At 43.4% G+C, this 26,239-nt stretch overlaps 1 protein-coding gene across 7 annotated transcripts in view; it reads right to left on the bottom strand.

Annotated features, from left to right (window-relative positions):
- The window catches only part of LOC140399180 (LIM/homeobox protein LMX-1.2-like), a 225,386-nt gene that overhangs the window by 17,033 nt on the left and 182,114 nt on the right, over positions 1 to 26,239 (bottom strand). For all 7 annotated transcript variants that reach the window (XM_072488503.1, XM_072488504.1, XM_072488501.1 and 4 more), the window contains one exon: positions 3,132 to 3,364. In XM_072488503.1, coding sequence (XP_072344604.1) covers positions 3,132 to 3,364 — 233 coding nt within the window. The remainder of the gene's footprint in view (positions 1 to 3,131; positions 3,365 to 26,239) is intronic.

Genomic DNA, 26,239 nt, shown 5'->3' with positions numbered 1-26,239 from the left:
CTCTTGCTTATCTGTCATAGCCCTCATAACCCACCCGTAATCCTTAATTGGGTAGTGAGTCTGCCCCCTGGCCACTAATTGGCCAATTATTTCTCTTTCAGTGCGAGCTTCCGACCCCCATTTGAGTCTAACATCGGAGATCAGAAACCAAAGAGAAAATCCTGCCCCAAATCTCAGTTTGAACCATTTCCTCCACTTTGCAGGGAGCTAATTTGCAAAGGAAAGGGGACAGCAGACAAATGAACCTCCCTGTCGCTGATATGCCTGATGTTGTCCGTGCATTTTGTTTGATGTCTATATTTATGTTGCAGCACCACTTCCACGGGGAGGTCCCACTCGTAGCTCATTGCTAGTCTTAAAGGGACTGTGGAGGTAAAATCTTAACTTTGCTGGTTTGTTCCAACCTCCACAACTTGTGACTTTGATCTTAGGGCTCCTTGCATTTACTTTCTCCGACAATGGATCCCCACTATTTAAATTCGATTTCCAGCATAAGCATTGTGGGTGAACATGTTTTAAAACCTCACCATAATTAAAATGGAGGACTCACTTTAAAAATTGGGGAGAGGGGGGGATGGAAATGGGTTCTTCATTTAAAACGTGGCTTCTCCCAACGAAGGGAACTTACTTAAAAATGAGAGATTTGAATGTTATGGAATTTTGGATGTTAATTCAAAAGTTATTGTTGTCTATTATAATACTCTAAAATAAGGGCAGCACGGTGTCGCAGTGGTAGCACTGGAGTCTCATGGCGCCGAGGTCCCAGGTTCGATCCCGGCTCTGGGGCACTGTCCGTGTGGAGTTTGCACATTCTCCCCGAGCTTGTGTGGGTTTCGCCCCCACAACCCAAAGATGTGCAAGGTAGGTGGATTGAACATGCTAAATTGTCCCTTAATTGGAAAAAAATTAATTGGGTACTTTAAATTTATATTTAAAAAAATAATACTGTAAAATGTAAAGTGAATCAACAGATTTTTACAAACTTCTGGAAAAGTCAGCCAGCTGGAACGTGATCTATTTTAATGCAGTTCATCACTGGCTTTTGTCTCTTACTGGCCCTGCAGGATCATCTCCCTTTATTTCAATTCAACATATTTATGTGTTGATCAAACGCTGGCTCACTCACTTTAATAGCCGTGTCATTATTAACTTCCTGAAATGCCATTTAAATTTAATGGCTTTCTAAACCTGATAACTCCTAGTCTTTTGGAAAGTTACGGCAGGTCTAGCAGCTTGTCGGCGTCGTGTTTTTCTTTTAAAAAAAAACGTACTCCAGACAAATACTTCTTCCAAAATAGTAAATGAAGCAAAAACAGTTCTGCGATTAAACAATGTGCCCCCCCCCAATACACATACGCAACCTTTGCTCGCCCTCTGCTGATATGCGTCTTTCTTTGATCATCTGTTTTTGATAACTCAAAAATGGAGAGCATTTTGTGTCCTTCCAGCTGAATGTTATAAAGGTTAGTTAACTATTGGTGTTCCTTTAGTGCCATATTTACATCTGGGCTGTTAATCAAACATGGAATTTGCCCTAGTCCACTTTGAGTTAAGATGGAATGTTCCCAGAAAACAAAAACAGGCACACGGAGATGCTTTGACAAATTCTTTGACAGTTGTCTGCAACAAAATAAGGAACAGCTGTAGTTAATACCACAAATTGAGTAATGGGTGTGGATGTTTAGTGGGTGCAGCGAGTTGAGTGGCACACTGTTTCTTATAAAAACTAAACAAAACAAACCGAGCTATATACACATGGAGCAATTTTATCTCTAACTGATTCAAAATGTTATATAACACACTGAACTCCAGCAGCAACAACAGAAATGAAACGCTAAGTTTTGACAAACAACACGAGATGCTAATCTAGTATGTTAATTTATTCATGATCAATTGGTGTTGGCGAACATTTGGGAAGATTGTAGGATAATACATCTTTTGGAACAGGTCGGAGTGTGGCTCTGAAGAGGAAAGATACACCAACTCTGGAGCCAATGTGCGGTGGAACATTCGCTGCTGCAGATGCCATTTAGTTCTTCAGCGTGTGGGACTGGAAGATCCCACTATGGTGAACTCCCTCTGTGGTTGGTGGTTGGTGGGTGGTGGGTGGAGGGTGGAGGGGGGGGGGGGGGGGCAGGGGGTCTGGGGAAAATCCAGAGTTACACTGGGCAGTAAATCACTGCTCAGGCCTCAGGTGGACTACTGCGTCCAATTTTAGACACAACACTTTTGGAAGGATGTGAACGCTTTGGATAGAAGGCAGAAGAGATCAACTGGCATTGGACCAGGGATGGGACAGTTTATATGGAAAGATTAGCTGGAGCTGGGATTTTTGTCTTTAGAGCAAAGGGGGCTCAGGGCAGATTTAATGGAGGTGTTCAAAATTATGAAGGGGCTTTAATCAAATAAACAAAAAGGTGCAGATTTACAATGGTTATCGAAAAAACCAGCGGGGAGAGGAGGATTAAAAAAAAAGTTATTTCAAAGCAGTACCCGTTGTTATGATCTGGAATGCACTGCCTGACAGGGTGGTGGAACAGATTCAATAATAACTTTCAAAATGGAATTCGATATATACTTGAGAAGCTGAAAGCATTCCCAGGGCTGTGGGGAAAGAGCAGAGGGGTGGGGTTGACTGAATAGCTCTTTCCAAGAGTTGGCACATGCACCGTGCGGCGAACGGTGTGTTCCCAGATTCTTTGATTCTAAATGTGTTAAGTTCCTAAAACACAAGAGAAAGTATCATCTGTGAGGTAACAATGTCTTAAAAACGTCTGATAAAATTGTTCTTTGAAAAGCCCCATTCCAATCAGTTGGCATTTTGGTTTTGAGCCTAGCAGAGCTGTGCAGGACATTGTCTGGCAACAGATGGCTACACTAAGGCATCACACGCTAGTCATATTTTCCATTTGAACACTCCAGACAAGGTTGGGCCTTTAGATTCAGGCTGGCTATTTATAGGGAGGGAGGGGGACAAATTTGTTTTTTGCTGTGCCATCATATACTGTGTGAACGCTGCAAACATTTGAGGGCACTGTTAGGCATGTGGGTTAAAATAATTCAGACGGAAGCGGTGAATGATTTTTCCCCTGTGGGGGGGGGGGGAAATGCTTGGAATGTGCGATCTTTACCTGAGTCAGAATCATCAGGGCTAACAGAACTCAGAAGCTCCTTTTCCTTCTCATAATCGCTTTTGCAAAGCAGCTGCCCCTCTTTCAGGACATACTCGTCACCTTTCCTCAGTTGCCTTTCGCAGACACAGCAACAAAAGCAGCTCAGGTGGTAAACGCACTCCAAAGCTCGCATCACAAATTCTGTCGGGGCTATTTTCTCCATGCAGCCATTGCACTTCGCGGCAAACAACCTGGAAAAGACAAGACGGTCTGAGACATTGCAGCTTGCTTGTTGCATTGAGTATTGTGACGGCTATCATCAATTTTGATTGATATTTACGCCTCAGTTGCATAGGCATTCAGGGAACAGTTGTTAGCCTATTGAATGGTTTCATATGGATTTCGAATTGTAATATTATGAGGAATCTGTATGACATTGCCTGATATAACTTCTTTGTACTATTCTATGTCAACTTGTGGCAGTGGGCTAAACAGCTCTACCAGAACGTGGGCATATAAGATTATAGAATCCCTACAGTGCAGAAGGAGGCCATTTGGACCATCAAGTCTGCACCAACCCTCTGAAAGAGCAACCCTACCGAGGCCAACTCCGCCGCACCAACCCCGCAACCCATCTCCACATGCCTATACACTAGGGGGTAATTGAGCATGGCCAATCCACCTAACCTGCACTTCTTTGGGAGGAAACCGGAGCACCCAGAGGTAACCCACGCAGACATGGGGAGAAAGTGCAAACCCAACACAGACAGTCATCCAAGGCTGAAATTGAACCCGGGTCCCTGGCGCTGTGAGGCAACAGTGCTAACCACTGTGCCGCCCCTATCATCTAGGTTGACACATCAGCAGTATTGAGAAAGCGTTGCATCTCCCCCACAACCCAAAGATGTGCAGGATAGGTGAATTGGCCAAGCTGAATTGACCCTTAATTGGAAAAGAAATTGGGTACTCTAAATTTATTTTAAAAAAAGAGAAAGTGTTGCATCTGAGAGGTGCTTTCTTTCCGACCTGATGGCAAACTGGTGTAGTAAACCCCACGGCACCATATGAAGAACAGGAGTGTGGCCCTGGCCAACATTCATCCCAAAACCAACACCACAAATAACAAATTAATTGGTTATTCCACTCCGTTGCTGTTTGTAGGATGGTGCTGTGTCCGCATGTGCTGATATGACACAACAGTAATGAAGTATCACATGTAATTCACTGGATGGTAAGCACTCTGTAAACCTGGAGAATATATGGCTCTGCATAAAGATTAATTTATTTTTCTTGCTCTCACAAAGTAAATTCAACATCTTAAACAGTTACCTTTTCAAACATTTCATGGATGCTGCAGTCTTATTTTCATAATCTATTCACTGTGGCAAATCATTTGTAAGCAACTGATATCAATGCATTGTGTTCTGTTTTTTTGTCTACATTAAACCTAATTCATGTTCCTAATGGTTTATTCAGTCTGCATGGGCACGATTTAATGGGGAAAAAAACAGAGTCCCGTTTTGGGGACGTACAGCGGAGTGTTTCTTGGTGCTTGTCTCCGTACCCCCCATTGCCCCAACTTGCTGATAAGGGGGTCCTCGAGGCCCCCCTCACCCACATCATTAGGGCAGGGCACAACCTGCCACCCAGGCACCTTGCCACTGCCATCCAGGGACCCTGACTGTGCCCCTGTCAGCCTAGAAATGCCCCTGCCATCCTGGCAATGATACCTGGGCACCCTGGCAGTGGCATGGTGGCACTGTCAGGGTGCCTATATACCACTGCCAGGATTCCAGGCCAGCAGTGCCAAGGTGCCTGGGTGGCATCGGGAGTGCCAAGGTATAACCTTGCCCAGTGCCCAAACAGCCGGGGACCTCCGATCTCCTGGTAGACCCCCTCAGGTGACGTTACACCTGGTCCACATAATAATAATCTTTATTGTCACAATTAGGCTTACTTTAACACTGCAATGAAGTTACTGTGAAAAGCCCCCAGTCACCACATTCTGGCACCTGTTCGTGTACACAGAGGGAGAATTCAGAAGGTCCAAATTATCTAACAGCACATCTTTCGGAACTTGTGGGAGGAAACCGGAGCACCCGGAGAAAACCCAAGCAGGCACAGGGAGAACGTGCAGACTCCGCACAGACTTCCCAAGCTAGGAATCAAACCTGGGGCCTTGGAGCTCTGAAACACCAGTGCTACCCATTGTGCTACCGTGCTGCCCAATATTTGTGTGAACCAATGCCATAATGGCATCACAGCGAGGTCTTCAAGGCGTGGGCATATAGCCTCAAGAGTCTCACGTGCGAACATATTTAAGTGATATCAATTGCACACTTAAATATGCAAAACTGGATCCTGCCCATTGAGGGCGAGATCCAGATGACGACGTCGCAATAGATTGCTCAAGGCAACCTAAGCATCATCATTTTCACGCGAGGCCTCATGCGAGATTAACCGGCCTTGTCATGTCACTAAGTCTGGTGCGACACGGCTGTACGATCACAGCCCATGTTTTATTTTGATTGTAAATACTGAGGGCGCGATCTACCAGCTCCAGAATCAGAGTGGGACACGGCTGGTAAATGCCAAGAGAGACAGGCGCAACACACATTGTGTGTGGGACACTGTCTCGCAAAGATAAATGGGTTTAAGAACCCACTTAACTGTGCTGATGCCAGATCTAATTGACTCCAGGCTGGTATCTTTTACGCGGTGATCGGGCCAGGGCGTGTTCTTCGTGAGTGTGAGGAGGAGTGTGGGGGGAGTGGGGGACACACCCCCTTATAGTGAGCTGGGGCTTGGGGGAGGTCATTTAAAAATGGCATCCCAATCTCTCGCTGCATTGAAGAGTTCCAGTGAGCAGAGCTCCTCAGTGCAGAAAACGGAGTGAAGGGCAGCCTCGTCGGGGAGTTCCCCACTGAGGCCCCCAATCCACCCTGATGAGCGTAGATAGCGGGCTGTTACTTGGTACTCCGAGCGCCGGTAAACACTCGGCTAATCTCGTGCCCTACGGGACTCTGTCCTCATTCGGGTAGATAGCACCTTAGAAGCTTTTCCATTAAATTGTGCCCAATACTAGCAATCCACGTAAGGTCGGTACTAGTTTTCTTTAAGTAAAGAAAGAGTTGCATTTACATAGCACCATACATGACCACAATTCTTCCAATTTCTTTACAACCAATGACGTACTCTTGTTTTACAAATTTAGAGTACCCAATTATTTATTTTTTCCAATTAATGGGCAATTTAGCCGGGCCAATCCACCTAACCTGTAAGGTTACCCATTTAAGTTGTGGGGCAGACACAGGGAGAATGTGAAAACTCCACACGGACAGTGACCCAGGGCCGGGATTTGAACCCGGGTCCTCAGCGCCGTAGTCCCAGTGCAAACCACTGCGCCACATGTCACCCTAAATTAAGTACTTTTGAAGTCTATTATAATAAAGGAAACATGGCAGCCAATTACCACAGAGCAAGCTTTCACAACTGGCAATGCAATATTGGCTAGGTCATTATTTTGATGTCGGCGATTGAGGAATAAATATTGGCCAGGTCATCAGTGATATCTTGCACTTCTTCAAAATAATGCCATGGGATCTTGTACATCTGCCTGTGGGCAGCGCTGTAGCACAGTGGTTACCACTATGCCTTCACAGCGCCAACGTCCCAGATTCGATTCCCAGCTTGAGTTACTGTCTGTGCGGAGTCTACATGTTCTCCCCGCATCTGCATGGGTTTCCTCCGGGTGCTCCCGTTTCCTCCCACAACTCTCCAAAGACTTGCTGTTAGGTAATTTGGACATTCTGAATTCTCCCTCTGTGTTCCCGAATACAGGAATGTGGCAACCTAGGGCTTTTCACAGTAACTTCATTGCAGTGTTAATGTAAGCCTACTTGTGACAATAAAGATTATGATAGATGGGACCTGGATTTAACGTCTCACACAAGAGATGACACCCTGGCAGTGTTACATTCCCTTACTATTGCACTCGAGTGTTCAACTTTGATTTTTGTGCTTTCAAGTCCTGGGGTGGGATTTGATCCCACAATTTTTAGGTCAGAGACAGAAGGTGGCATGGTGGGACAGTGGGTTGAATGGTGGCACAATGGTTAGCACTGCTGCCTCACAACACCCGGGTTCGATTCCGGCCTTGGGTGACTGTGTGGAGTTTGCACTTTCTCCCTGTGTCTGCGTGAGTTTCCTCCGGGTTCCCCGGTTTCCTCCCACAGTCCAAAATGTGCAGGTTAGGTGTATGGCCATTAGTGGGCCTAGGAAGGGTGCTCTTTCAGAGAGTCGGTGCAGACTTGATGGGCCGAATGGCCTCCTTATTCCCTGCAAGGTTTCTATAGATCTATTCTATAGATATACTGAGCCACACCTGACAAATAAGTTAGTGTGCTCCCCAACATAAAGAAAATATTGTGTGTGGACATTTAATTGATCAATTACTCTCAGAAAATGAAACAGAATGAAGTAAAAAGGTTAAGTTAGCTTCAAGGAATAAATTGAATTAATTTATCCTTCATAGTTTACAGGGTGTGACTTTGGCTCTATGTCAGTTCAAGCAACAATTCAAGGAGCTCAATGGTACAGTTCTTTTGTTCAGGGTATAAATCCTTCCGTGTTCGCTAAAGTCACCTCGGCCACTCACTATCTGCAGCACAGACAGTGGGCTGGGGTTCTGCTCACAGGATTTCATCACTCACACTTTTCAGTCATGTGCTGGGCCGCACAGGACAGTGCTTCTCGGTTTTGATCCTCCTGTGAGATCTCCGCCAAGCATCAGGCCAGAGAGCAGAAACTCAACAGCATCAGGGATGCCAAGTCAGTTTCCCCACCCACCCCACTGTCATGGTGCCATCCATTGATAGTTCAACACACAGTGCCATCCTATATAATGAGCATATACGATTGACCCCTCTGTTGGTGTTCATATATCATCCTAAGGCCTCCCACAACCTCACACAGCTCAAAGACTCTTGTGAGAAAGCTTGGATATCTGATGGAATGGTGAGAAAGCTTGGATATCAGATGGAATGGTATGGGCTTTCTTTTATCAGCATTGTCAGGGAACCTGAAATTTGGCATATTATCATATTATTTTGTGAAAATTCTTCTGTATGGGCTGTGCCTTCAGGGCCCTCCTTGCCATTTGCAAAAATCACAGCCTTTGGCAGGGCTCAAGTTGGCAATTTTGATATCTTGCATTGGTATCATCTTCAAAGAAAAAATGTATATATATGCATGTGTGTATATGCATATACATGCATCCAGCGCCTCATGAGACCACTGCGCATCCCAAAATATTTACAACCAATTAAGTACTTTTGAAGTGAAGCCGCTGATGTAATGTAGGATGTGTGCCAGACAATTTGCACATAGTGTGATTCCATAAGTAGTAGTGGGATAATATGACCAGTCATCTGTTTTTAAGTGTTGGTTGAAGGATAAGTAGTTGATCAACACACCAGGAGAGTTCCCTGCGCTCCCTCAAATAGTTAAATAGGGTCTTTTATGTTCAATCGAGGACGGGCTGGCCTGCGCTCAATCTCTCAATCAAAGAACTCCAAAGGTGGCATTACGAGGTGAATCCCCCAATCCTGCAGTTTCACGAGTTACCATTCGCTCATCCTGGAGGTGTCCGGTCTATTATAATTAGCCATTTGCTCTCTTTCAGGCTCCTCCAAGACAGCTATGATTTTGTAAATATATATTTCACTGACAAGTTTACTCTTTATATCTACTCTTAAAGAAACCTTGTCAAAAAAAGCCTAAAGTAAGGATTACATTCAGAAATCTTAAACCCGCTCTGCTGCTTGTATTGTAAATGAACCACCTGTGACTTTCTACTCACAGTAAGCTGTTAACTAACCTCTTTGCTGATTTTAATTAAGCCTCGGGCTGTTGTCTAAATACAGGTGTTCTTATGGTAGAACGTTCAGTATTTCCTGAAGCTTAGTGGATTTGGTACAACATAATTCAAACTTCCATCTTTGACAGCAGATTAACCCTCTCGACAAATGACCCAAGCAAATCTTTAGAATAATTTTAAAATTTTACAATGATGTTTAGGTGTGAAGATGTGTTCTTCAATGCAGCCAATCAGGCGTGATTCCAAATCAAGTCCTGAAATCCAAACTAATCCGCATTTGCCCATAATGGGCTAAAGGCCCATTTTCTTGATTCCGTCATTGATTCTTGTCTTTCTGAGCTGGAGCTAATAGCGCCGCAATTTTTCCAGGCATGACCCCCTCCAAAAAAAGGTGCTTCTTCACAATTGGGTCGTGATTTGTCTGACTTAACCAAATACCTTCAGTAAGACAGGTTAACTTCACCCAAAGTGTTCACTTCAAGAGCCTTTTTAATTCTGTGTGCTTGTACATCTACAGAATGCCATTTTACAGGGTTCAGTATCATGCCAACCGAAGAGCCAATCATTTTATTTTATAACACTGGCCACCTGAGAAATCCTCATGCATTTTATGAAACATTTTTGACGAAATGGGACTCTACTGTGTTGCAGAGCCATTTGAAATACAATAATTTACATGAAGTAACAATTGTAGAATGCATCAGTTCCACTCTAATGCAGAAGCTGTGACAGATATTTCATGAATACAGGTTAAAATCCACACTGCCTCATCATTTCTGTGATTAATTTATGGTGCTTTGAGCATTATTCTCCTGTTTGGTATACAGGAATTCACACAATAAACTGGTACATGGATAGTTTTAAGCTGCGCAATTAAAAATGAGGTTGTTTGGAGTCCAAATTGAGAAGAATTCCCAAATTAAGTAAAATGTTTTGTACTCTTCAAGAAAGTATATCAGCAAGTCATTACTGTGAAATGATTTGTATTTTCACTGTGGCTAATCTAACTGCTGACTGGAGTAAATCTCATAACATGTCAGCAATAAAGCCAGTTTAAGACCTGAGATGACGATAATATTGCACAGGACACCTATTATGAGTGGACACTATGTAGGCTTCACTGCACAGTTTCGGATCATGGCCATAAACCTTTAAAGAGTAGACAGATGTTTCAAGCCTAAATCAGAAGGCTGATCTGTGTTAGTTAAAGGAAGTGACTATAAAGATTTTATATAGTAGGATATTCCTCTGAAGTTGAAGTCTGATTCAGTAATCCTTACAAACATAACTGCTGTTATATGATCCATTGTGTCTTCCTGCTTGAGTCAGAAACATCTGTTGTTTAATATGTACAGCTGATTTATTATCTATAGGGGGCTTATCTTGCTTCGGATTTGACCCTGTCCTTTTTGCTGCAAATCAGTACTCCACTGTTTACTTTTACATTGTCCTAACAACCCACTCTTTACCCCTGTATTGCTTTGTCCTGCCCTTCATTTCCTTTGTTGCACGCAAACATAGTTTAATTGTTTTATTATAACTAATTAATTATGATCAGATAGGTTTCAGTGCAGTTTGTGCAATTTGCTGTTCACATTAAGTGCGCTTCAAGAGCTCCGATAAATGAATGGTAGTTATAAAAGTCTACTCATTCATCCATGTTGCTTGTTTACTGAATTATCTCTTATGCTGAATGGGCCACAGCAATAAGCTGGGATTTATTAACTCTTTGTTTGAATTTGACTATGAAACATATGCCATCGACCTACTCGTGTTTTAATCGTGCTCTTACACATTTCATTGGGCGACAGAGTTTTTGACAAGGTACAACAAAGAAAGAGACTCGGCTATACAATTTTGATGCCATTAAAACAATCATGAAGGATCATTTTATTACTTTATGTTTTTCAAAATTGAGGAAATATCACTGTGCTTAAATAATAAAAATATCCTTTCCTTAAGATACTACTATTATTATTTCTAACCTGGCTTTCAGTCAGAGTTTAGTTTTGATCCACGAGTCTATTTGCTCCTTGTCTCAATTATCTAGTTTATTCCTTTGTATCTGTTCATTATCTGAAAGATGCAGTTTGTGTCAATTTTTGTTTCATGACACTTTGATGAAAGAATTTATGAAAAATCAAATTATTGCTTCTGGCAGGGAATTAAAACAATTTTTCATTTATAAAGCAAAGAATATTACTACCTTTGGGAATTCCATAATTCTTTTTGTATTCCCTTCCCTCTTTACAGCATTAAACTGCACAGCACATATAATGGCTTCAATTTTTCCTAATCTGTGGTGAAACAGGGAAATCAGTATCATAAATTATTGAGGTTTGGAGTAGAAACCCATGGTACTGCCATCCGAATTTCAAAACCCCAAAAGTAATATCAATGATGAAAACACAGTGTCCCATCTTAAACGGCGCACAAAGCATTAAGGTGGAACACTACCCAAGATGATACTACGTGGTTGAAGATTTACAGTGGCCACATTACAAGGGTGCGTATCTTCCTTGGCACGCTCGTTTTCTTGTACATGGCAACGTGTGTCCAATTTCTTTCAATGCTTGCTCAATGGCTCTCTAAAAAACATACCAAAACTGATCTTCAACAACGCGGCCTGAGTTGATGAAGACAGCACAAAACCTGCTGTCATCAAGAGTTAACTCTGAAGATTATACTGCAAAGCTGTCACCTATATAAAGACAATGATGTGCCATACAACTTCAAATTAAACTTTAATCCCCTTAAGCAGGCATTTCAAACATCTCTGATTTATATGCAGGGGATATTTTATCACCGTGCACCTATTCTGAAAAGAAATTATATATTTGTCGATAGCGAACATTCATTTGTTGACTCTCCATCCATCACTGACAATCCAACAAACAATATACAATTCTCATGAAATCTCATAAAATTCTGGCAAAAACTCCTGCATGATCTAACCACCATTTAAGGAGGAGTATCTGGTTGAATCAGATCTTCCTGCACATGAGCAAAGAATGTGTCATTTATAAATAATGGAGTGCTTTTGTACCATACATATGCTTACATTTTTTGTAAAAATATCTACATTGTCACAGTCATCGTTCAATAGAACCACTTTCTGCTCCCCTTCCACCCCCTCCCCCTCTCCTCCCCTCCCCCATCTGCCCCAAACCCCATTTCAGTATTCAGGTTTCTGATTACAGAGTGTGTGGCCAACCACAGCTGTAATTATGGAGTACACAGGTAATTATTTCATTTTTGTCAACTGAACGCTGTAATGTGAACAATTTATGTTGAGCAGCAATACCTCCCATCCACTTCTTTCACCAGCAATTACTTCACTTCTCATGTTCTTTCTGGCTATAGGTACTTGTGATTTATTGCTGACTGTGTCAGGTTGTAGCAACAGATTCTCTCCTTCGGCACTCACACACAACAAACACAACATGACAGATCATATGCACTGTGCAATAACAGCTTGCATTTTATACAGAACTTTTCATTTAATGATAACATCCCACAATGGTTTACAGGAGCCTAATGAAGCAACATTTTATGTTGAATCGTTTACGGGCATATTGGTGCAAATGAGAAAATTCTTGCTCAAAGAGGTAGGTTTTGAGGTGCGTCTTAGAGGAGGAAAAAGGTAGAAAGGGAGAGGAATGAGAGGTGGAGAGGTGGTGAGGTTTTGGGAGGTAATTCCAGAGGTTAGGACCTTGGCAGCCAAAGGCCTGGCCACCAATAGTTGAAGCAATTAAACATAGAAACATCAGGCGAGATCTCGCTGACGGCACACACCGACCACAGGTTTCCCGGCGACGTGGGGTGAATTCAATGGGGAATCCCATTGACAGCAGCGAGATCAGAAGATCCCGCCGCTGGCCAATGGTGGGCTGCCTCGCACAACGGGGAGTCAGAGAATCTCACCCGTAGCAATTCGGAGAACAGGTCGATCAGTCCTTCAAGCCTGTTCAGCCATTCAATAGGACCATGACTGATCCTCTTATCAAAACGCCACACTCCCACTCTCTCCCCACACCCCTTAAAACCTTCAGAGTTCAGAAATCTATCTATTTTCTTCATAACTTACAGAGATACGGAGGGCTGAGGCCAAGGAGGGGTTTGAAAACTAGGATGAAATTACTAAAATTGAGGCACTGCTTAATAGCGAACCAGTGTCGAGAAGCACACGCAGGGATGGTGGGAGTCAGGATACAGGCAGCAGAGATTTGGGTGACCTCTAGTTTATGGAGATTAGAATAGAGGTGGATGGCCAGAAGACTGGTGTGGGGCTACAGCCGTGTACAGCAAACCTGGCAGGGTGGTATACTGTCTCCTCCTGGTGTACAAGCAGCTTCTTGCCCAATGGGTTATACGTGGAAACCTTGTCCTCCACCTACTCCCCATTTTCATAAATGTGCTAGGTTGTAACTTACTCATGTTGCAACAAATTGGTAATATCCAACAGGGTAGTAAGTACAGTTAACATGGTAAAGAAATGTACTCCAGATCAGCAATGCTACAACCTGCATTCGTATAAATACACGCAGCATTATATGTCTAACAAAACAATGGCGGAAGTGGCGCGCAATTGGCCAGCAGTAGGATTTCCTAGTACCACCGCTGACACGCCGCCGGCAAACCCGCGGCGGGGGTGCGCCATTGGCAGGACTGGAAGATCCCGCTGCTGTGGGCAGCCAGAAGGTCTCGCCCCTTGATTTAAGAACAGAAAATGTTGGATAAATTCAGCAGGTCTGGCAGCATCTGTGGAGAGAGAAACAGAATTAACTTTTCGAGTCGGCATCCATCCACAGAACATTCCTTTTATTTATTCAATGATTTGTTAAGTTCAGACTGTGGAAGTTTGCTAAACTTTGCCCTTTAAATTAAATCTATACAGTTTTCTTATCCCAGCTTCTTTATCTTCCTTCTTACTTAGCCTGGCTTTCCCTCCCCTTTTCTCCCCATTATTGTTCTCCATTATTTTCCATTTCCCCTTATTTCACATTTCATTATTTTTTGGTTGTAATACCCATTTGGCCTGTCTCCTGTCTTCCTGTTTATCTATTGTCATGTTTTCTAAACCCGAGTTTTGCTCTTTAGCTCTTATACCAATGACCACTGAGGTTTGTATGAAACTGCAGGCATGACACTCTACTATAGCAACCACACCTGCAGAGGAAAGCAAGGACAATCTCTTATGTACCGAGAAAGCCTTTCACAGCCTGGCAGCAAGAGTAAATCCTCCTTTATGGAACAAGAGGGATTAGTGGGGTGCACTGGACTGAGGACTTAACCCTACCCCCAGTATTTTTTTTCCAGCACTAGTCATTCAGACCCCTGCTGTTGTGTACTATCAAACGGCGCAGAAAAAAAGTTCTGAATGATACAAGAGCTGTGTTGTGGAAGAATCTAATCTTACTTTAATACTTTTCCAAGTTCAGAATCCAAATGCAAAAGCAACTTAACCCATTAATTGCTGTATGCATGTTATAATCAGGAAAAGCAGCACTACATAAAACAAGAAAACACTAACAAGAAGTGAAGTTGCATTGTGACTACACAATTCCATTGTACACCAGTTAAACATTAGTTGGTAGAGATGGTCAAAGTTTTATACATAATTCAGTTAGAACAATGCTTGCAAATACTGATTAATTGCATGAACATTTTAAACTGGTATATCACTGAAATGTTCTTACTACAACAGAAATGGATTCAGACAGACTGATGTTTAGCACAGCATTAAATCTGCCTTTCAGATCTTGTTGTGATTGTTTGGCAAGATTGACTTTGCACACCTTTAATTCCTCTCTTAATAGCTTAATAGATTTAGCTCAAATTTAGCACAGTGGTTAGCACTGTCGCTTCACAGCGCCAGAAAACTGGGTTCAATCCCGGCTTGGGTCACTGTCTGTGCGGAATCTGCACGTTCTCCCAGTGTCTGCGTGGGTTTCTTCCAGGTGCTCCGGTTTCCTTCCACAACCCAAAGATGTGCAGGTTAGGTAGATTAGCCACGCAAAATTGCCCTTAGTGTCCAAAGGGTTAGGTGGGGTTACTGGGTTACAGGGATAGGGTGGAGGTGTGGGCTTAAGTAGGGTGCTCTTCCCAAGGACTGGTGCCGACTCAATGGGCCAAATGGCCTCCTTCGGCACTCTAATTTCTAAGATTCTATAAAATGCGGGTCAAGGATAAAGTTATTCATGGGCAGCATGGTGGCACAGTGGTTAGCACTGCTGATTCACAGCGCGAGGGACCCGGGTTGAATTCCGACCTCGGGTGACTGTCTGTGTGTAGTTTGTCCATTCTCCCCATGTCTTCGTGGGTTTCCGCCGGGTGCTCCGGTTTCCTCCCACAGTCCAAAAATGTGCCAGTTAGGTGGATTGGCCATGATAAATTGCCCCTTACGGTAGGGTTGTAGAAATAGGACGAGGGATTGGGCCTAGGTAGGGTAGCTTCCGTAGGGTCGGTGCAGACTCGATGGGCCAAATGGCCTCCTTCTGCACAGTAGGGAGTCTATACCTTCAATTAAACCCCACATTCCTATTCCTTCTGGTGATCTGTAATGTTTGTGTACCATTACAAAAACATACAATTATAAAACTTGCTTTATTCTGTTTCTGGGACGAAAGAAAAATCTGATCCAGTGCTTTTTCTTTGCTTTCCTCAAAGCCTGTTTTAAATTTTCACAGCAAAAGTGGCATTTGAGTATGTTGACAGAGTTATTTTAAACAATGCAGCCAAAAAGCTCCCTTGTCAGTGTTAGGTAAATGACCCAGTAAGTAGCCTGTTGGGATACGATTAGATAAGACTGATAAGACAAGCACTAGCTTAGCTCCTGGCGTGTCATTTGTGCATCTGTGTTTGTGGTAAGGATCTTGTGGACCATCCTCTTCACACCTGAATCCACAGATTTCCAGATAAATTGCGCATGGTAAACTACCCAGTGTGGCCTTTCACCGAGAATACTAATGTTGACTCTGTGCCTTCCCACAGGTTTACATGGGCTGAGCATCTCGGAGAGGAATTATAGGTGTGCAAAGTCAATCTTGCCAAACAATCAAAACGAGATCTGAAAGACAGATTTAACGCAATGCTAAACATCTGTCTAACTGAATCCATTTCTATGCCTGTTTAAAGAGAAGTCACATAAATCTGTGAGGCCACAGGAACAGTTGAACCAGTTTGTGACATGTAAATTCAACTCTCTCCACCCCTTCCTTTCACCTAAAGTTCATATTTTTAACATGAAAAGCAATGCGAGGATGCTTAAAGTATTCTTCGAAAGACACTGATTTTATGGCCTCTCTGCTTCGTTGTTACATCGCGGATGCTTTTGCTGTTTAATGAATCTTCAAAATGTATAATCTACTGCAAGATACAAACGAGACGGGCAGCACGGTGGCGCAGTGGATTCCCTACTGCCTCACGGCGCCGAGGTCCCAGGTTCGATCCCGGCTCTGGGTCATTGTCCGTGTGGAGTTTGCACATTGTCCCCGAGTTTGCGTGGGTCTCGCCCCCACAACCCAAAGATGGCATTGTGGTAGCATTGTGGATAGCACAATTGCTTCACAGCTCCAGGGTACCAGGTTCGATTCCGGCTTGGGTCACTGTCTGTGCGGAGTCTGCACATCCTCCCCGTGTGTGCGTGGGTTTCCTCCGGGTGCTCCGGTTTCCTCCCACAGTCCAAAGATGTGCAGGTTAGGTGGATTGGCCATGCTAAATTGCCCTTAGTGTCCAAAATGTCCCTTAGTGTTGGGTTGGGTTATGGGGATAGGTGGAGGTTTTGACCTACGGTAGGGTGCACCGAGCCGGTGCAGACTCGATGGGCCGAATGGCCTCCTTCTGCACTTTAAATTCTATGAAATCTATGTGCAGGCCAGGTGGATTGGCCATGCTAAATTGCCCCTTAATTGGAAAAAAATTAATTGGGTACTCTAAATTTGTATTTAAAAAAAGATACAAACAAGATTCCTGTTCCACTTTTCACGGCGAGATGTATCCCCGCTGCAGTTTGAGCAAGAACCAAAACATTTTTACATATAAGCCAGTTAACTTAAAGTGTTCACCTATTGAAATTAGTCCCACTGATTATGCAGTGAGCTTCAGCACTTGGAGCTGGTTCACTTTCAATGAGTGTCAGCACTTTGTCATCTTGCTGACTGTTTGGGACTACAAAACTCCCGTGGACATCATCATGGCACTGGCCATCATGTGCCGGCACCTGCTCTGCCTACAACTGACATGGATGTAAGATAGCACAGTAATAATGCAGCTCCGTTTGATACTATTATGTTGAATTGTCTGTACATTAAAATTGCTTGCTTGCAAATTAAAGATCTCCCCATGGGTGTGAGGCTTTCAAAAGTGCTGGTAATTACTAATCTTAAATCTGACGTTATTGCACTTTTGTCAAATTAAAAGACATAAGCATTTGTCAACCAATAACAAGATGTTGGTACCAAAAGTACAGCCAATGAGAAGTTCACGACGTATTTGAGAAATACTGAACGTTTTAGAAAATCCGGCTAAACAAACATTTGAAAGTCCTCAAAGCAATCCTATCTTCAGCTGTACTTACAACAATAAACATTGCCCAATATGCTTTCAGGCAGGACTTGTAAAATAAAGGCAAAAGGCACAACTGCAAGTTCATTTGTGCAATGAAATGCATTAGTGGTGATTGTAGACAGCATGAAGCTGCTTCACTGCCCTTTGTGAATCTAATATAAGTTTCTTTTTAAGTAAATACTTTACTGCTCTATAATGTTTTTACCTGCTGAGGACTCCTTAAAAACAGTAAGATGAGACTCTGACCTTATTAAGACCAAGTTAAAGTATAACAACATATTAAGCTTTCACCACATGACATCAATGATTCTGGACTAAAGACTTATCATTTCTGCTACACTTCTCCTGATAGGAATCTACTTGAAGAGATAAAAGCAGTAAAAAGCTTAAAGCACTGGGTATTTTGACTAGATAATATGCCTTGTTTTCATCTTTGTCTGTGCATTTTATTGGTTGAGGTTTCACTGTCTCCAAGCACACAATCTATTTAGAGACTTAACTGCTTCATATTTTGGGCAAAAAAGAATACTGTTTATTAGTACGAAAGTAGAAACAGCTGTAAACATTTGCTTTGATGAAGACTATGGCTTTTCTGTGCCTCAAGGCACATACCCACTGTGTGTCAATCATTAAAAGAAGAATGTAAGGTGTATACAGGGTCAGTAGAAGGCCATTGGACATTTCAAAGGCCTTGGGGGTTCCAGCAAGCCCAGCATGGCTTGTGGGACTAAAAATGTACAGGCTATATCGCCTCCTGACCTTTGCCCTGTACAGGCACCTCTCTGGCTAGCCTTAAGCCTGAGTCTGTCTCGTGGACACACAAGGTGGCACTGCTTGAGACCTCAGGACTCTCACATATTTCTGGCTGCCATGTGAGGTAGCCTGTTTGTACAAAGAGCCAGTCAATTCTTCCTGATGTTCTAAAGATGAGAGTTAAAGACAATAAATAGGAGATCCTGCTGGTTTTTATGACCGCTTGAAATCCATGTGTGCAAAATAGAGTATTAAGGTTAGCTGAATTCAATAATGGATATTTAAATTGTATATATATTTACACTGTCCCATTTTAAGATGACAGATGAATAACACGTTTTACAATGCAATTATATCAGGAAGTAACATACACGTTTTGATGTAATTAGCCTCCAAATTTGTTGATATGTACTTTTGTGCTTTTCCTCATTTTGTTTCCTATTACAAGTTTTGTTAAAAACTTCACAAATGCTACCAGCTACAAAAAAGGTTAATATCCAAGAAAAGTAGCACAGTTTGCCAGCTAATTAGCAGTGATAAGTCAGTTGGCTGTCAATGCCAATACTCTAGGAGACAGAGCACAAGCCCAGCATAACAGAAATTGCCTTTCATATCTAATGGTATTCGGCATTAACTGGGGCGAATTAGTCGTGCCAAACTATTACAGGGGAAGGCAAAATATTTGGAACTGTTTGCAATAACTGGTTACCTTACTCAGGGGACAGATGAAATATTTATCTTCATTGAGGTGCCAGCCCAGCTGTAGGTCTCTGTACAAAGGAAAATTACAAGCAACCTCGAACAATTTAATTTAGGTGCCATGTGAAAATGAATACAGATTCAGACCTGTGCTCTTACACCTCGGGTTTGCCTCGTGAACCTAGTATGATGCAGATGGCTGCACAAAGCCTTCTCAAAACTGAAGAACATCATTGGAGGGGTCTCTACAAAGACTTTTATCACTTGCAATGGCAGAGCCGCACTCTTTTGACTTTGAGCAAGTTTTGAATCAGTTGAGACGCCTTTCCGGGAATAAAGACAAACAGGTGCCACGACTGATAAGTTAGGATCAGAGGTTTTGTGGCCATAGGTTCATGCACAGCCTGTCATGGAAACAATTGAGGATGACGGTGGCCTCAACTAGTTGAGCCTGCACGTCTACATTATGGGAAGACTGAGTGCTAAAGTATACTTCCATTAAAGAGTAGCTAAATGGATCATTCTGCCAAAAAAAAGTTCTTCATATTTATTAACTCATGAAAAACACATCTCTTATTAAAACCTTTGCATATTAACAGATTAAAGGAAAACATTTCTGCTATTTCTATCATGTGATAAACTCTGCAGCAAGGTAATGCACTGATACCAAGAAACTCCCACTCTTCGGTCCCTCAGGCATTTTAAGCCTCCTTTTTAAAAAGATGCATTATACTTAATCACCGCCTGATTCTTACTAAATTAACATACGTTTACATAGTAATGAGCTTTAAATTGAGGCTCTTTCTTTTTTAATTAAGCTCTCAGCAGGTGCAAATATAACAAATTACTTAAGAATATTCAGATTTCAGTGGCCCAAAGCGTTTTCTTAAAAAAAACAAATTTTAAAATCTGCAGGCATTAGATATCTAATCATGCATTTGAATTACATCTGAAAATGTTAAATAATTAATCTTAATTGTTATATAATAAAATACAATGTCCTGGAGGTTCCACTCAGTGACACTGGTTCTAAAGGTGCAATTCACCCCAAATCAGTGTAACTGGCGCAAAATATTGCAAAGTTCCAAGTGCAAACAGAGTTTTCGTGATCTTTCACACTACTTTTAAAAACTGCTGCAATATGAGCAAGCTCCACCCACAAAACAAGTCACTCTTCAGGATGAGTTCATCATCGGCATACGTTTCTGCTCGTTCCCCTCACTTTGCACACCTTCAAAAGGCGGCAAAAATTAAATGGGAGCTTTTGGTTGCTCTGGCACCATTGGATAAGTTTTCAAAGGCTTTGAACACAATTTTAAAAAACTTACTAAGAAACAGACCATTGTGACCCAATAGCAACTAGTAAATATTTTTGTGTATGCTTTTAAAATCATTTTCACTCATTTGAAATCAGCTTCCTCACAGGGGGTGGATTGACACTGTGATTAAAAATGTTGATTGAGGTGATAAACCCATTTTCAGCGGTACCAATTATAATTTACCAAATTAACGCCCGTCTTTAAATGCATCAAGGAATACATCAGAAAGGATGTTTGTTTTTGAAAACTGGCGCTTTAAAATGCTGCCCGCTCGCACTTTATTTCCCTCATTTGGCGAGATGCAAATGGTTTGAGCAATGTGTTGCAATTGTACAAAAGTGTAGCAAATATTTTCAAGATGGCACAGGCACGATGGGCTGAATGGCCTCCATCAGTGTTTTCCGATTCTATGCCTGGGATTTTCTGGCCCGAGCAAGGCGAGCTTTCCATGGCCGATGTGGCGACCCATTGAAATCTCTGTTGACGTCACCAGGACTGAAAGATCCCAGCAGGAGGGGCTGGGATTTGGGGACCAATGTTCCAATGGTTAAAATCCATGAGTGAGCAATTAGTGCCAAATTCTGTTTTTTATTGCACGCACATATCTTCACGCACATTCTTTTCCCCAAAAGATTTGGAAGGATTGGGCGGCACGGTGGCGCAGTGGTTAGCACTGCCGCCTCACAGCGCTGAGGATTCGGGTTCAATCCCGGCCCCGGGTCACTGTCCACTTGGAGTTTGCACATTCTCCCCATGTCTGTGTGAGTCTCATCCCCACCTCCCAAAGATGTGCAGGGTAGGTGAATTGGCCACGGTAAATTGCCCCTGAATTGGAAAAAAATGAATTGGGTACTTTAAATTCATTTACAAAAAGATTTGGAAGGATTAGCAGGCTGATTATCAGGTGTTGAAACATCTTCTGAACACCACTTTCTTGGCCAACAAACTCTGCAGCTGGACTTGAGCTTGGAGCTTCTGGCAGAGTCAGGGGCACTCTACCTATAGAGCCACAAGTCCTCATATTCTGCAGCAAAGGAGATGCATTGAAAGTGAATGTTTTCAATAGCTTCAGAAATTAACTGGTGTGCAGAACTAAGACAGCAATGAAGTACCAGAGGTTTCCAACCAGTAGCAGCCATGACCAGATCTACTGTGCTAGACGAGGAGGTGAGGGTGGGAGGGCAGTAAAAATGGAAGATTTGAGAGGCACAAACTACCCTTATCCAGTGAATATAGTGGGCCTAAAAGGACCTTGCATGGGCCCATTGGTTATGTCGGGAATTGGGGGGAGTAGGGGGAAGAGGTGGATTTGATCTCTGGTCTGTTAATTTTTTTGTGTGGGACAATATCTGTGTGCGACCTCCTGTGCATGATCTCACCCTACCATGGAAGGGCACAGGCTTCAATTTCAGAGTGTTTGCCCTGCTTCCCCAGCTTTACATTGGGCCCAATGCAGGTCCACAATCATGAAGGTTTTCAATTCAGGTTCAACATATTCCTGAAGGACCTGCTGCATCCAAATGACCCACCTTCACAATCCTACCATTGGTTGCCTCATATGTCCATCCACGCAGTACATCATTTTCTCACACCAATCAGAAAGTGAATCGACACTTTATTACCAGATTGGGTAATTCTGCACTGCCAGTCAACATCACTGGTTTTTCAATCATCTCAAATATTTGTACAATTAATAATTAGAGGTGTCCAAAGAACAGTTTTAAGTTGCCCTCTGTGATTTTTCTCCTTCGTTGCTCACAGTAGTGTTCAAGAGATTCCGTTACCTCTTGAAGGCTTTAAGGGCAAACTTGGAGGATTGGCAACCCGGGCAGTCGCTCTTCTTCTATTTACCACAAGATCCCCACCAGACCGAACCACAAGAAGGCTCGAAATCTGAGCGGGCCAATTTTGAGGGGGTCCCAACCGGCAACCTGCATTCATGTCAACTGTTGTCTGCAGCTTGCCATGTATATGGAAATAACACCCGAGGCCTCTAGCCACTATCTTTATGTACACATTCCAGACGTTCCTCCCACTTTGAATATTTTCCTTTCCCAGAATCTTTTACCACATAGCATTCAGAGTAACGCAAGCTTTTCATTACCTTGCACCTCACAACGGAGTTCAGCAAGAACAAACAACATTTGAATCAAGCAGGTAGGGTCATAACTGCTTGAGGAACTCATTTGCCCAGATCGTCTGGGGAGGTTGGCACTTAGGTTTCCTTTTGGACATAATTACAACTTAGGTCCAGCTTTTCTCCATTGTGAGCTTTTTTTTGCAGCATCTGCATAACATTAAGAGCACAATCTTTTTTTTTTTAAATTTAAGGTATCCAATAATTATTTTTCCATTTAAGGGGCAATTAAGCGTGGCCAATCCACCTACCCTGCACATATTTGGGTTGTGGGGATGAGACCTGTCATGATATGCAAACATGCAACCAATGAACACTCAGAATAGAACACAACCAATGGGCAGTCAGGACACTCAGAGGTGGCATCACCACGGGGGAGGGGGCATGACATGAACACTGTGGACGGGATGAGGCACTCACACAGCCTCTTTCCACAGACCAGACATCTAGAAAGTTAGACAGGGTTGATCAGTAGCATCACACCGCAGCACGTGGCTTAGTGCAAGCTGGTACAGTTAGACTGAGTTACTACAGTTAGATTAGCAGAGAGTCAAACTCATTTGAGAGCTGTGTTAATAGTTCAATAAACACGTTTAACTCATTTCAGAGTCTGGAGCATCCTTTATTTAAGACTGCATCAAATAGCAGCCTGTGTTACCCGAAGCACCATAACACAACATGATACCAGGAGTGACTGTTCAATCTATTTAGTTCAACTCAGCAAGATCCGTGCCAACCAGCTACTGAATACAGGCACAATGGACAAGGTTCAGGCTCCTCATCAGCTCAGGACCACCGGCAATCTTAGTGCCAACTGGCGATCATTCAAGCAGAAATTTCAACTATACGTGGAAGCATCCGACCTCAGTGGCGCGACTGATGCTCGGAAGATAGCTCTTCTACTCACCACTGCGGGTGACCATGTGATAGAGATCTTCAACTCCTTTCACTTTTCCGAAGGGCAGGACAAAACGAAGTACCAAACAGCCTGGGCAAATTCGACAGCCACTGTGAGGTGGACACCAACAAAATCTTTGAGCGCTACATCTTCAAGCAGAGGATGCGAGGTAAAGATGAATCCTTCACCTCCTATCTAACTAACCTTAGACTGCTAGCGCAATCCTGCAACTTCAGTGATATCACTGACTCCATGATCAGCGACCAAATCGTTTTTGGAGTTCACGCTGATCCTCTGCGAGAGCAATTATTGAAAATCAAGCACATGACCCTTCCAGTCGAGATTGAAACGTGTACTGTGCATGAGCACTCTAAAAATCACTATTCACAGTACAAAACGGCAGAAAGTGAAAAACCTCCCACGAGGTGGAGTGTGTTCAGGCCATTTCCCGGATGCAGCGCCGACACATTAACGAAAGCGGCCATTTTGCGTGCCCTTCCCAGGGCCCGATGCATGCGCAATGCGATCGGGAACACGAAACGGCCGAAAACCGCACTGCGCAGGTGCAGATGTCCGAGAACCGCACCGCGCATGCGCAACGACGCATTGAGCGTCGTGACGCATGACATGTGCGAACTGTGGCACCGCCCATTTTTTAAAAACTGCCCTGCAAGAGGCAAACGCTGTTTAAACTGTGGGGAACCAAACCACTCTGCAGCCCTGTGCAGATCTGCACCATCAGTCAGGAGCCAGCGCTCCCAATTCCGACAGCGGCGCATCAGAAGTGTGCAACACCGAATGCATGACTCTGATCCAGGCAGTGCAACAGATCCAGATGATGAATACCTGGACAACACTTACTGAGTGGGCATTATTACGAAGTGCGAATACACCACACCGGACACATCGCGAGTCCAATCAATGTTGGCCGTGGATTCCGAGGGTGAATGGCATGAAGTGATGAAGGTCAACCACTGCCCCATCCAATAATAACTGGACACAGGTGCCTCCACCAACCTGATTTCCCAGGTGGACTTCAAGAGAATCAAGAAACCCCCTTACAATCCTTCCAGCTGCCTGCAAACTCCTGGACTACAATGAAAACACAATCAAGGCACTGGGGTCCTGCCATCTGCAGGTGTCCAGCCGACACACACAAGATTGTTATGCTTCGAGATTGTTAAACCAGACAGGGCGTCCCTGCTAGGTGCGCACGCTTGCAAGCAACTGAACCTCATTCAAAGGGTCTACACCACGATGCTGTCCCATTCGGATCTTCAAGCCAGCGTCGACGACATGCTAACCCAGTACCCAGATGTATTTAGCAGGATGGGCACGCTGCCGTACGAGTACAAGATTCTACCACTGATGCCAAGCCAGTGGTCCACGCACCACGACGAGTCCCTGCTCCACTAGAGCGCCTGAAGGCAGAGCGCACGAGTCTACAACAAAAAGGCATCATCTCCAAGGTCACTGAACCAACCGACTGGGTCAGCTCGATGGTGTGCGTAAAGAAGCCTTCAGGGGACCTACGCATCTGCATTGACCCCAAGGATCTAAACAAAAACATTATGCAGGAACATTACCCCATCCCGAAGAGGGAAGAAATCACGAGTGAGATGGCACATGCGCGCCTCTTCACAAAATTGGACGCATCCCACGGATTTTGGCAAATCCAATTTGAAGAATCCAGCATAAGGCTCTGCACCTTCAATGTGAAAGTGTACAAACTCAGCAATAGCATGATGGGAAAAATAGCCAACTTATGTAACCAAGTGTGAGACAGCTGTGTCAGCTAAGGGCCAAGATCAGACCCTGACAAACTAGACAAAGCTAAGAATCCACATAATTGTATCATACAAGGCCAGAAGAGGGAAGATAGTGCCTGACCTTATTAAAACCTGATAACAAAGCCACGATCTAGGAATGTCCTAATAACACAACTTCCTCATGACCTAGGTCCATCTGCGTCAAGGCATCATGAGGGCAGAGGTAAAAACAAAATAGGACCACGTCTTAAATCCTCTAAAGACAAACTACTGCAAATAAGCCGAGTCAGGGTCTTTCCATGACAACATGTTTGATCAGAAGTTATGACTGTATTGACATTTTTGAACAAGGTCTGTTTTTGTAAAATGATACAGCTTGTGTATAAATATTGAACGTTTTCTCCATGTCTTTGCGAGCTTGAGAAAGAATGAGCAGGTTTACCTTAACAGCTCTCTCTCTCTCTAACCTGTAGCCATCTGCATGCAGACTTTGGTCAATAAAGACAAAGTTATTTATTTCGAAACAGAGTTGTAAAGTTGTTTTCTTCACAGTCTTGAAGTAGGAAAGATTTTAAAAGACGACATCAACATGCCTTTTGGCAGATTCTGCTACAACCAAATGTCATTTGGCATCATCTCGGCATCAGAGATTTTCCATTGCATCATGGAACAGATGATGGAGGGAATAGAAGGGGTTTGTGTCTACGTTGACGATATCATAATCTGGTCCACAACCCCAGAGGAACATGTGGCGTGACTCAAGAAAGTATTCAGACGCATACATGAACATGGCCTCAAGCTAAACAGGTCCAAGTGCTGTTTTGGGACATCCACGCTGAAGTTCCTGGGCGATCAGATTTTGCGACACGGTGTGCGCCCGGACACAGACAAAATTAAAGCCATCGAGGCAATGAAAGTCCCCGAGGACGAGAAGGCAGTACTGCGCTTCCTGAGAATGGTCAATTTCCTTGGCAAGTTCATCCCGAATTTGGCCACGCACACCACGGCCCTGGTGAAAAAAACCAACCGCCTTTGAGTGTAAGGCGGAGCACCGAACAGAGTGGCTGGAGCTGAAAGCCAAGCTCACCACTGCACCCATCCTTGC

The sequence above is a fragment of the Scyliorhinus torazame genome, chromosome 22 (genome assembly GCF_047496885.1).
Source record: "Scyliorhinus torazame isolate Kashiwa2021f chromosome 22, sScyTor2.1, whole genome shotgun sequence".
NCBI classification, from domain to species: Eukaryota; Metazoa; Chordata; class Chondrichthyes; order Carcharhiniformes; family Scyliorhinidae; genus Scyliorhinus; species Scyliorhinus torazame.
This window is presented reverse-complemented; position numbering and strand designations above follow the sequence as displayed.